Source organism: Rhincodon typus, unplaced genomic scaffold (assembly GCF_021869965.1).
Source record: "Rhincodon typus isolate 14 unplaced genomic scaffold, sRhiTyp1.1 hic_rhity00000875, whole genome shotgun sequence".
Lineage (NCBI taxonomy): Eukaryota > Metazoa > Chordata > Chondrichthyes > Orectolobiformes > Rhincodontidae > Rhincodon > Rhincodon typus.
The window spans coordinates 24,055-35,000 of NW_025966513.1; the positions used below are offsets into that span (position 1 = coordinate 24,055).

Here is a 10,946-nt window from a genome sequence, read left to right on the forward strand (position 1 = left end):
CTGAAGCCGCCTTGGTCATCATCAAAAACTCCATTCCTATCCCTTAATGCTCTGTATCTTCCTGGACACTGTCTTGAGGCTGAGCCACACTGTTACAACCTGGCCCTAAACTGGAAGTTCTAACTCTTACCCTCTCTAAAAGCAAGGCTATCTACTTGCATGTCCATAACGTTGCCCATTTCTACCTCTGACTTGGCACCTTTGCTTAAACTCATACCTGTGCCTTTGTTCTTTCTATTTTTGACTTTCAAAGTATTCCTCTGTAACACAATATAATTCCCTCTAGTTATCTCAGACTGAGTGTGGGAAATTGATGAATCAACACAAGAAAATTTGTATGGGGAAGGAAAGAATTGATTTTACTGTACTGAACTCTTGAAAAAGCATTCATTTCAAGATGTGAATTTTAAGTGTTTGACATAATTGAAGGCTGAGTAGTGCAAATCGTGTCAATATTTTTAAACTACATTTGCAAGATACTAAGCACCCCACATTTGATCTGATTACTGCATAATTATCAAGTTTTTTTTCTATTTTGTTAGCTTAATTTTTGTCTGTTTTAAAAAAAAATCCACAAGGGTCAAAATTTGTAAATCCATTGAACCCCTACAGTGATCAAAGCAACCAACTTCTTGTAGTTTTTGAGGTTCTAAGTGACAGTCTTTGCCTGTCCAGATAACTTAATTTGCAACACCAATAATATGATTTCAATTACTGGCATATTTTCATTTTGAACCAATTGATGATCAAAATTTTAAAAAAAGCAAATGTATTTTGTGTGGGCTTCATTATTTTGGACCATTCCAAACTTGTTCTTTGGAAATTACACACAGTTTGATGTTTTTGAAGATTTTTTTTCTTCAAATTTAAGCTTTAATCAAGACCTTAAAGATCTACAGTTTTAAAAACGTTGGTGTTTAAATAACGGTGGATTCTGTCAATTTAAATTTGTATGTTCAAACATTGTCTTGGCTTTCGCTGTGCCTGAGGTGGTGGTGAGAATTTTTATGGCATTTGTTTTATTGCATGTAACTTGCACCTATCGTCCACTAAATGACTTGTATTCTTTGGAACTGGTTGTGAATCTGAAGAATAAAGGACATATACATTGAATTTGTGCTCTGCTGCCACGTCAGCTTGTCTATTTGTAAAATTCTGTAACTCTACACCGATTGAGTCAGATGGAAGTAATTTGTGTGTGCCACTTAATTTTTTTTAGCCTTACTGGTGCAGTGGATTTAGAAAGTTTAAGTTAGAAAACTAATTATCTACAATGTATTATTTTGTCAGTTTTTGCCTGCATTACATTTAAAGGTTTACATTTCTTAGGACTATCTGCATCATTTTCTATGTTTTAAAAAAGGAAGTTAGAAATTTCTGTAAGAAAACAAACTTAAATATCATGGTAACTTTATTATATCAGTGCCTGTTCTTTTAGTCATCCTCACCTACCAGCCTCGGCAACAATTTCATTTGCTGTTAAATGGTTATTGCTAATGTGTGAGCTTTGATAAAGAGCATAAAATAACTCTTTGATTCATTGACTGAAGGTTCTTGGATCCATATCCCATTGTATGGTCCTGGTTTCTGGGGAGAAAGTTAGATGAGATTGGAAAAGCACAATTCTTTCTTTACGATAAACAGTTAACATGGTGGAAGAAGAAAATGCCTGCATATTAAGGTCCAGTTTTCTGTTATAATAAGGCTTTCAGGAAAGCAACATAGCAAACTTTTTTTTTTTTTGGCAGTTCACTAGGGGTTGAATGAAATGTAAGGGTTGGGATCCAAAATCATGTTAAAATGTTCAATCAAATAATGAGTGACTCCCAGTTATATCCAAGTTGCAATATGTTTGGAGATGATGCAACATTGGAATAATGTGTGATGATTACAGTTGTCTGTGATAGGGCATTGCTGGTTGGATATGAATTGACACTGATTTGTGTGTATGGACAGTGTTACAGAACAGAGAAATTGAATATGGCATTTAAACAAATCAACTTGTATAATGTAAATTTAGTGATGGTATTGTCTGCGTGTTAAAAGGTCATGCATTTTCCTGACCATGCAATCCAGATTTCTAGTAGCCTGACGTTCCATAATTTATTATGATGGTAACATGTATGTAATGATCAGTTTTTTTTTAATTTCTGAAAGCCATTTGTAAGTTACAAAACTTTTTGACATCTTTATTTCTAACTTGTATCAAGAAGTGATCATCTTTTGTGTCAGGTAGGATTGTAATTTTACATTGGGGTTAGAGTCAAAGCATTTGGCTTTTCTGAAACAAAATAAAATCATCATTCTTTTTAGATACTTTAGGAATGCAGGCTTTATCACATACTACAAAGTAACGGGTTCCTTGCTTTCACCATTTCTTTTGCAGTATTATCATAACAATGGGAATTATCTCTCGATAAATGTCATGAACCAAGGATTATTGGCCTTAATAAAAACTTGCATTAACAAAAACCTTTTAACATTTTACCTGTGCAGATATGGCCACTGTCAAATGATGAACTTTAAACTATTTTTTGCAATAATCCTTCTGTTGGCAGGTTGATCATTGGTTGGAGTTCAGCAAAACAAGGTTGGCAAGTTGTGCTCTGTTCCCTGCAGCAATACAAGAGCTGGATTGTGCACTTTCTCTCAGGACATTCCTGGTTGGACATGAATTGACACTGGCTGATCTCTGTGCATGGGCAGCATTGAAAGGTTGGCAAGAGAATAGTGTTATTTAAAATGTGTTCTCTTTTGTAAATTGCATCTCTGCTATATTTTGAAAAGCTCTAATTTAGCCTGAATCTTGAAGGTGCAATTGTAAATTTTTGATGAAGTAATTACATGTGGAAAAAAAAATCTAACTTTGTTTGAGGAACTAATCATATTTTTACAGACATGACTTCACAGTACCATTTACAATTGGTTTAATTTTAATTTGCTTGGACTACAGTAATAATACTTGGAAATCTTTAAAGTAATCGAAAACCAACATCTGTGATGAACAGACTATGGGGCTGGTCAACCATGTAATATATAGTTTTCCCTACAACTTTCGTAGACTTACCTTTTATAAAGGTCTGTAATGCAGAAAAATATCCAATATGTTTTTATAGGCATTACTTATAAAAACCTTGTGAATCGGATCAGAATTCAGTTAGGGTTGTCAATTTTTTAAGGTTACGAATGGTTTATATATTTCAAAGCATGTCTTTCAGATTATTTGCATAATTTTAAGACTGGTTTAATCTGTAACATTGTTCAATGTTTACTGTGGTGCTACATTTTTCACTCTGCATAGTGAAGAAAATGTAATAATATCTGTCCTCACCCAGTGCTGCTGTTGTGTTACACTCTTATCTGATGTGTTGCTGTCCTTGGTAATTGGTTGGGTGATGAAATATAGTGAATTACTGCTGAGTGTTTTTCATCCTGCAAGTAGAAGAAACAAAAACCAATACAAATAAATCTATGGCCACTGGATGTACTAAAGCACTTTGCAGCCAATGAAGTACTTTTGAAATGTCATCATTGTTGCAATGTAGGAAAAAAAAGCCACTTTGCACATTGTACAGTCCAACAGAGGGCAACATGTAAACATTCTCCTAATTTTGTTCTTGTGAAATTGATTGATGGATAAATATGGGTCAGGGCAGCATGGCCACCTCCCCAGTACTTTGAAGTATATCTTTTTAAATCTTTCATGCCACACCTTGGAAGGCAGAGAGAGCTTCACTTTTTAATTATTCATCTGATAGATGGCATCTTCAATAGAGCATTCCAAGTATTGCACTGTCGTTTCAGGACTAAATTTTGTGCTCAAACCCTACACTGGGATTGTAACTCGGTTTCGAGGGGCTAGAGTGCTCCCAACTGAGCCACTCTTGACAGGTGCTAAGATTGTAATGGTTCATTCCAACAGTAAAATACTAGATTAAAGATTAATAGATATCCACAAAGGCTGCTATTTGGATATAATGAGCATCAACAAAGCAAAAATGTCAATAAGGTTTGAAGCCAAGGTTTAATAATAATCTGCACACTTATTAATGGGATGTAAAATTAGAAAATGCAAAGACATTAGTTTGAGGTCTTCAGTTGAACTTTGTTTTGTACTCTTAAAAAAGTACACATTAAAGATATTAAACATGTTTAAACAATTTGCTGTTATCCTAGATGTAGGTGTGTAAGTCAACCTTTGCAGCTGCATAGCCCCTTCTAAAATGGGGTATTGGCTTGTATGTTAAGTGTAGAAGTGAATTGCTGATGTGATTGGCTGTCATTTTGAAATATGGTAAAAGTATGGTAATGCATATTAAATTAATGTAGCATGTTTTATTGAATAAATTCGCTACAAAGTTAGTTTTAACTATAACCAAAGCATTTCAAGATTCGCCAAATCCATGGTCTTTGGTGTCCCATGTAAAGAGTTTCATCAAGTTATTCTGATTCAATTCAAGAGTGGCCTCACCTTGAGGATCCCAATCTGCATAGATTTTGTGCTTTTGGTTTCTGAATCAACTTCTTGCAAACATCTTTGCTGATGTGACATTCTGGGTTTTCATGTCTTTGCTGCTTTTTGACAGTGAATCACTGGAAACTGATCATTTTTGAATTGAGGTCACTTGCTACTGTGAACAATCTTGGCCCCCTGATGCAATATAGGACCTCTTTAGAAAGGTTCTTGTTGTGCATTGGTAGTGCTCCAACCTCTGATGCAGGAGGCCTGGGTACAAGTCCCACCTGCTCCAGATGAGTGTAATAACCTCTCTGAACAGATTACTTAAAATATCTACAAGCCCTCTTCCACAAAGCACTGATAGCAACCAGCTAAAAGCAAAGTAGTGTGGATGGTGGAGACCTGAAACAAATAGAAGGTGCTGCAGAAAGTCTGCAGGTCTGACAGGACCTGTGAAGAAAGAATGAACCTTTTTGAGTCCAATGTGTTTGTGCTTCGAAACTGTGAACACCAACTAGCTGTTGCTCTGATTTAGCTTTGTAGAACTCAGGGTTGATTTGATTCACTACAGAAATACAATGCATAAATCCATGCTTAAGTAATCATTCTAATGATTTTAGGGCCCATTCAATCGTGTGTGTTCTAAATCAATTTTGAACAAAAAATGATTAAATAATGGTTAGTTCTTGAAGGAACAAGGATAAGATGGGTAACATTCCAACTACTTCCGGTTTGGCATCCTGGCGCACATGCAGACATTCATGTCATTTGGATCTTGTAATGCAGCTCAGGGGATGACAAGAAGAATTTTGTCCAGAAACTTTTTGGGAGGAATTGCTCTTTCAGCTTCTCCGTTACGCATGGGATCAGAAAAAGAATTCCTCAGAAATGTGGCAAAGGGTTTCACAAGCTCTACCCCAATTGAATTGCAAACAAAACAAAATTGCCACATCTTCTGATGGCAGTGAAATCAGACGTGTGATTTCCAGATGATCCCAAGTAGTTAACTAAAGATGTGACTTCCCAGAAGAGATTTTGAGGAAGTGTCTCACCTTATAATTTAAGTGACCAATTAAATTCAAACACTTTCTCAAGACTCCAAATAAACCAATTTTCACAATCCCTTGGACTTGAATCCTCAAAAATAACAATAAACACCTTCATAACAACACCTACCTTCTAAGTTGGAGAAATGAATTCCTGGATTTGATAGTGGGATTATCTCTAGACTATTAATCCAGAAACTCAGCTAATGTTCTGAAGGTGAGTGTTGGAATCCAGGTGGCAGATGTTGGAATTTGAATTCAGTAAAAATCTGGAATTAAGAATCTAACGATGTCCCTAAAATCATTATCAATAGTTGGAAAAACCCATTTGGTTCAGTAATGTCCATCAGGGAGGGGAATCTGCCATCCTCATCTGGTCTGGCCTTTCTGTAACTCCAAACCCACAGCAATGCAGTAAACATTCAATTACCCTGTCAAATGGTCTAGCAAGCCATTTCATTGTATCAGTCACCAAGGGCAATAGGAATGGACAATAACTGCTAGCAAGCCAGCAATGCCCACATCCCGCGAATGAATAAAAAAAAATTAAATGCACTTCATTGCAAAATGTGAAGAAATAATATGTGAAATAATACTGAACATATTTGCCCATTCATTCTCATTCACTACATGTATGAAACTCATGTCTGGTACCATTTTGGTACTTAGATAATTCACAGTGAAGTTCCAGTCAAAGCATCAGAAATTACATTGGCCATATTGCAGAGAAAAACAATCTATTAAGGACTATAATAATAAAACCCATAGAAAAAGCCTGCCATTCTGGTTTTTGAAATTTTCTATTAAGGCTAATGAGATGATCAGTACATACCAGTGTTTCTCAGGAACTGTAGTGGCATATACTTTAAAATCTTTAAGAGCCAGTATCAAACCCAGGGATTCTTTTCCACTGTGGAGTGTCACTTTGTGATTTAGCTCTTGGGAAAGATAACCAACTGGCTTCTGTGTGCCCTCCCCTCCTCCATGTTGTAGAACTGAACTTACTCCCAGGTCACTGGTATCAATTATTACCTTGGTGAAATTTGTGATGGCCAACTTTGTTTTGTTGATTAAAATTGCTTTCAGCCTCTTAAGATGCTTGACATTCCCCTGCACACCATCTTGGCTTTCATTTGCCAATTCATCAGTGGAGCAGCTGTGCTGAGGCAGTTTGATACAAAGTTGTGGGAGAAACGACACGTCCCCAAAACCTTCATGATTTCTTGTTTATCCTTGGGGATAGGAGCGCCACTAATGCTTGTACTGCTGCTGTTCTTGACAGAATTTGCCTTCACTTTATGTCTGACATAAGTAAATGTGCAAAAATGTGTAACTTTTGACAAGGTTGACATCATCACCACATCAACAACTGTAATTTTCTAAATGAAGCTTCAAATTCCAAGTTGTCCCTCCAAGTGTCACTGTATACCTGTACATTAAGGTAAACCACACAGTTAGGGATGCTTGCTACCACTAGGTTCATCAGTTGGTGGGAAGCTTCTGGGGTATTTTTACCCCAGAATGTTATCACTCAGCATTGGGGAGAAAAAACAAAGGCTGATATTTCTTTAGCTTGTTTAGAGTGTTAAGGGAACTTGCCAGTATCCCCTTTAACAAATCTATGTTGCTAAGAAACCTGGCACTGCCAGCACTATCCCTACAGTCTTCTAAGTGATGAATTAGGTAGGAGTTTGCCTTTATTGCTGACAAACCATTCTGTAGTCTGCAGAATCTGGTTGAAACATTGGGCTTAGACACAAACACAGTGGGGAGCTGCAGTGGCTTTGACTAAATTCATTTAGGTGATTTCCAGTATTTAATAGATTTCTGCTTTAACCTGGGCTTAACTCCCTAACTTAAGTAATAAGGTTGTTGTGTTTTTGGAGGATACTCTTCCACAACCATATGATATCGGCCCATAGTTGTAAACCCTGGTTTGGTCCCTTTGGAATGCTTGTAAATTCTGAGTACCCTTGTTATGCCTCTCGTTCTACATCTAAATATGAAAGTACGGTTCTAACCTCTCAGTGGTGACTAAACCAGATAGCAGGTGGTTAAATTTTGGAATTTTCCATGTCTTGCTTTGTCTATTCCTCACTATCTCTTTTGTTCTAAAGTCTTGACTATCTGATACTATATACCTGTGCTTCCTTAACCACCACCTGGCGTTGGTTTCAACGTGTAGATGTGACACAGCTGATTCTTTTTTTTTCTGGCAACCTACGTTGTCAGTGAAATCACTGACATTCCCAATCTTTTGTCTCCCTGTATGGACCACTGAACCATGCTGACCTATATTTGATACTGCTGTTTTAAAGCCTGTTCTGCCTGTAGGAAATAGGCTGAGGACTTTAACTGTATTGCATACAGCCTACTCAAATTCCTGAAGTTGTAGACACAAAATTAGAGGCTTGATCGGATTGGATCTCCATCAGTAATCCACATTGCAAAGAAACTGGATTAACTTTTACTATTGCTTCAGAAATTTATTCTCAAGAGAACAGAGTAATCATATCCATAACAGTAAGGATATACTTGGTTCCTTTGTTTTTGGTTAAGGCCCCACCAGGGATACCTCTGTGCTATTAAGTGGTTCCACCAAAAGCTGATGTAGGGTTTAGAGGTGTCTGCTTGATTGTTAGTGTGGTTCTCCCTCAATCTGTGACATATGAAACATTTTACAAGGCATCACATTCTTATGAAGTCCTGGCCAGTAAGAATGTTGATTAATGTAAGCCGGGTCTTCCAGATCTCTAATAAAAACTGAAAGAACTGCGGATTTTATAAATCAGAAACAAAAACAGAAGTTGTTGGCAAAGCCAAGCAGGCCTGGCAGCATCTGTGAAGAGAAGTCAGTTTACATTTTGGGTCCGGTGACCTTTCCTCAGGAACATTAACTCTGACTTCTGTTCACAGATGCTGCCAGACCTGCAGAGCATTTCCAGCAATTTGTTTTTTTTTCTTCCAGATCACTACATGACCTTAATATCTCTATATTTGAATGGCACCCCCACTATCCGGTGAAACATATCAGTTTGTTGTCGTCAGGTTTCTGAGGAGATCTCTGGTTCCTCAACAGAATGCCATTTTTAAATGTAGGAGCGCTTCGGAACACCATCTGCTTCACTTAGCTTGAGGGATTGTGCTACATTAGTTAGCTCTAGATTGGCTTGCAGAGCTTTGATTGGAGAAAATTATTGGACATTTCCTTCGGATTGTTGAAAACCCCAAAAGATGTTTCGGATAAGCAAATGTCTGTCTACGGTACCGATTTTGCTGCCTTTGATAGAACTTGTTTGTTATCTGCTTGGGTTACTATGCAAGAAAGTCTTGGAACTTTCCTTTTCTCTTGCAAATGTTTTTTCCTTTTCCTCAAGTTTACATTTTCTCATTTCCAGCTTTTTTTTCTTATTTTTCCATTGTGTTTTCTATTTCATGCTGATTCATATGCAGTTACATTCTAGTTAATTCAACTGACTTACCATCTGGATTAAATTTTTCTTTTCCCACATTTAAATACTGTCTCACAATGTGCCTGCTTTGTCAGACACTACTTTTAACTCTAACTCCATTTATTCTGCAGATCCAGTTGACCTCCCCTTTAGTGAATCTCTTGGGGATAAAGCTTCCCTCTCTCAAGATTATAGCAACTGACCAAAAAGAATGGACTTATCAGCATTAATGCACAAAAAACCTGGCAGTGTTCCCTTCATCCTTTTCAGTTATTGCTATCCCATTTCTGATTGGTGTCCAAGATCACCCAAAACCAATCCTGTACAACAACTGGAGTTGGAGGAGTGCACTGTCTGCCTCCGATAGACTTTACTGTTACGTATACCGAAATAACACTGTGGAAAGCTTTGTTTACCAGCAGTACAGACAGATCACAGCAAACAAAGGAAGTAGAGACGTACAGGTTACATTGCAGGTTACATATTTGAAGCTACAGTCCATTCAGCAGTCTGATAACAGCTGGAAAGAAGCTGTTCCTGAACCTGCTTGTGCATGTGTTCAGGTTTCTGTACCTTCTGCCTGATGAAGAGGTTGCAGGAGATCATTACCAGGGTGCGATGGGTCTTTGATGATGTTGGCCACCTTTCCGTGGCAGCGAACCCATGTAAATAGATTCCGTGGATGGAAGTTTGGCTTCTGTGATGGTCTGGGGTGTGCACATCACCTTCTGTGGTTTCTTGCAGTCCTGGGCAGAGCAGTTGCCATACTAATTCGTTGTGCAACCGGGCAGTATGCTTTCGATGGTGCATTTTCAGAAGTTGGTGAGGGATCTTGTGGATATGCCAAATTTCCTGAGCCACCTGAGGAAGAAGAGGTGCTGTTTTGCCTCCTTGACTGTTGCGTTTATACGAAAAGTCCGGGGACAGGTTGTCAGTTATCCTCCCTCCAAGGAACTTGATGCCCTTCACTCTCTCTCAACCTCCGTTCCGTTGATGTAGATGGGGACGTGTTCTCCTCCTTTCTTTCTGAAGCCGATGATCAGTTCTTTAGTTTTGCTGACATTGAGAGACAGATTGTTTTCATTGCACCACGTCACCAAGCCCTCTATCTCCCTTCTGTATTTTGACTTGCCGTTGTTAGATATCCGTCCCACTATGGTGGTGTCTTCAGTGAACTTGTAGACGGCGTTCGATTGGAATTTGGCAATACAGTTGTAGGTGTACAGGGAGTACAGTAGGGGGTTGAGGATGCATCCTTGGGGGACGCCAGTGTTAAGTGTTATTGTGGAGGAGGTGCAGTTACCTATCCTCACGGATTGTGGCCTATGTATCAGAAAGCAGAGGATCCAATTGCAGAGGGCGGAGCCGAGACCAAGGTCACGCAGTTTTGAGATCAGTCTGCTGGGGATAATGGCGTTGAAGGCGGAGCTGTAGTCAATGAGCAGGAGTCTGACGTAGGTGTCTTTGTTGTCCAGAAGTTCCAGGGATGAGTGCAGGGCTAGGGATATGGCACCTTCTGTAAATCTGTTATGTCAGTAGGCAAACTAGCGGATCAAGACAGGCTCGGAGACTGGAGTTGATGTGGGCCATGACCAGCCTCTTGAAGCACTTTGTAATTATTGAAGTCAGAGCTATTGGTCGGTAGTCATTAAGGCACATTGCATGTGTTTTCTTGGGTACGGGCATGATGGTGGTCTTCTTGGGCTTGTGGGAGTTTCTCTTGCTGTCTGTCTACTCCCACTGCTCCATTAGTCACAATATAAATGTAAATACTCTACCTAGATACTGATATGACCAATTATTTGCTTTTTCAATATTAAGCTTCACATGAAAAGATCAATCAACCAGACCTCCTAAGTGAACAACAAAAGTGATTTACTACAAAAGTATGAGATCACAAGGTGTAGAGCTGGATGAACACAGCAGGCCAAGCAGCATCAGAGGAGCAGGAAGGCTGACGTTTCGGGCCTAGACCCTTCTTCAGAAAAT

At 38.5% G+C, this 10,946-nt stretch overlaps 1 protein-coding gene across 1 annotated transcript in view; it reads left to right on the forward strand.

The window, feature by feature from the left end:
- Nucleotides 1–10,946, forward strand: part of LOC125481103 (bifunctional glutamate/proline--tRNA ligase-like) — a gene marked incomplete at its 3' end in the record, with an annotated part of 29,423 nt that overhangs the window by 13,145 nt on the left and 5,332 nt on the right. The window contains exon 4 of the mRNA XM_048592242.1: nt 2,559–2,715. Coding sequence (XP_048448199.1) covers nt 2,559–2,715 — 157 coding nt within the window. The remainder of the gene's footprint in view (nt 1–2,558; nt 2,716–10,946) is intronic.